At 72.5% G+C, this 1322-nt stretch overlaps 1 protein-coding gene across 1 annotated transcript; it reads left to right on the top strand.

Annotated features, from left to right (window-relative positions):
* Positions 1-215: 215 nt before the first annotated feature.
* On the top strand, positions 216-1269 carry DDAH2 (dimethylarginine dimethylaminohydrolase 2; the record flags this gene model as incomplete). The annotated part of the gene is made up of 3 exons (XM_026063078.1): positions 216-629; positions 1012-1111; positions 1196-1269. Coding segments are annotated over exons 1-3 (450 nt in total), but the record flags the coding sequence as incomplete, so codon positions are not given.
* Between the last annotated feature and the right edge of the window lie 53 nt (positions 1270-1322).

Below are 1322 nucleotides of genomic sequence, written 5' to 3'. Positions count from 1 at the left end.
TCCCCCGCCCTTGCTGACCCCCCCCCCCCCCGGTTCCCTCACCGGCACGGAGGGATCGAGCGATCATGGAGCAAACCTAGGAAATCGGGGACTGAGCCGGCACAACAGCGGATTGCACCCGGGTGATCACAGGCTGAGCTGGGGCGATCACRGACAGAGATCGCGGACCGAGCCCGGGAAATCACGGATTGCAATCACGGAGCGAGCTCAGATGATCATGGACTGAGCCCGTGTGGTCACAGATTGAGCCCGTGCGGTCGCGGGCTGCGATCCCGGCCGGAGCCCCGGCGATCGCAGCGGGACCCAGCRCTCCGGGCCTGAGCCTGGCTCGTCGCCAGCGTGCGGGGCCGGCGATGGCGGGGCCGGGGGCCTTCGGGCGCTACAGCCACGCGGTGGTGCGGGCGCTGCCCGAGGTGCCAGGGGCCGAGGGCCCGGGGGGGCCGCTGGACCTGGCCAAGGCGCAGCGGCAGCTCGGCGTCTTCGCGGGGATCCTGCGGCAGCAGCTGGGGCTGCAGGTGGTGGCGCTGCCGCCGGTGGCCCCCCGCGCCGTGCTGCTGGAGGACGTGGCCGTGGTGCAGGGCGACACCGCGCTGCTCACCCGGCCCTGGGAGCCTGCCCGCCGTGACGAGGTGCCGGCGACGGGGGGCGGCTGGGACCCCGGGGGGGGGGCTGGGGGGGGACCCGGACACCTGGGACCACAGGGAAGGCGGGAAACCCGGATGCTGGACACCCGGGACCAGGACATCCTTGGTTTGGGGGTTGAGGGGGCTCAGTGGGGTCCCTTTGGGGGTGTCAGGACCCCTGGTTGGGGGGGGGGAGGCACCAGCTCATGCAGGAGATAGATAGTGCCATTTCTGCCCCCAAATGCCCCCCAATAGGCCCAGAAGGGGTTAATGGCCCCCTCATAGCCCCTGCCCCGGACACCTGGGTCCCTCCCGCAGGGGGCATCGGTGGTGGGTTTTGGGAGGGATTTGGGGGTTCCGGGGACTGGTCCCAGCCCTGTACCGGCAGCTGGGCAGCGTCCGGGCAGTGCTGGAGGAGCTGAAGCTGCGAGTGGTGGCGGTGACGGACGAGGGGGCGACGCTGGACGGCAGCGACGTCCTCTTCACTGGTGAGTGACCCCGGCCTGGCCCCGCGGAGGGGCCCCGGCATCCGGGACGGGCCCCGGTGTCCAGGTGACGGCGCCTCCCCGCAGGCCGCGAATTCTTCGTGGGCATCTCGCGCTGGACCAACCACCGCGGGGCTGAGATGGTCGCCGACGCCTTCCGGGTGAGCGCGGCGGGCCCAGGCGTCCGGGCCGGCCGGGGGGGAGGGGGGAAGGG

The sequence above is a fragment of the Apteryx rowi genome, unplaced genomic scaffold (assembly GCF_003343035.1).
Source record: "Apteryx rowi isolate R43461 unplaced genomic scaffold, aptRow1 scaffold_1997, whole genome shotgun sequence".
Classification (NCBI taxonomy): domain Eukaryota; kingdom Metazoa; phylum Chordata; class Aves; order Apterygiformes; family Apterygidae; genus Apteryx; species Apteryx rowi.
The sequence above is the reverse complement of the archived record's forward strand: the minus strand, read 5'-3'. Positions and strand labels throughout refer to the sequence as shown.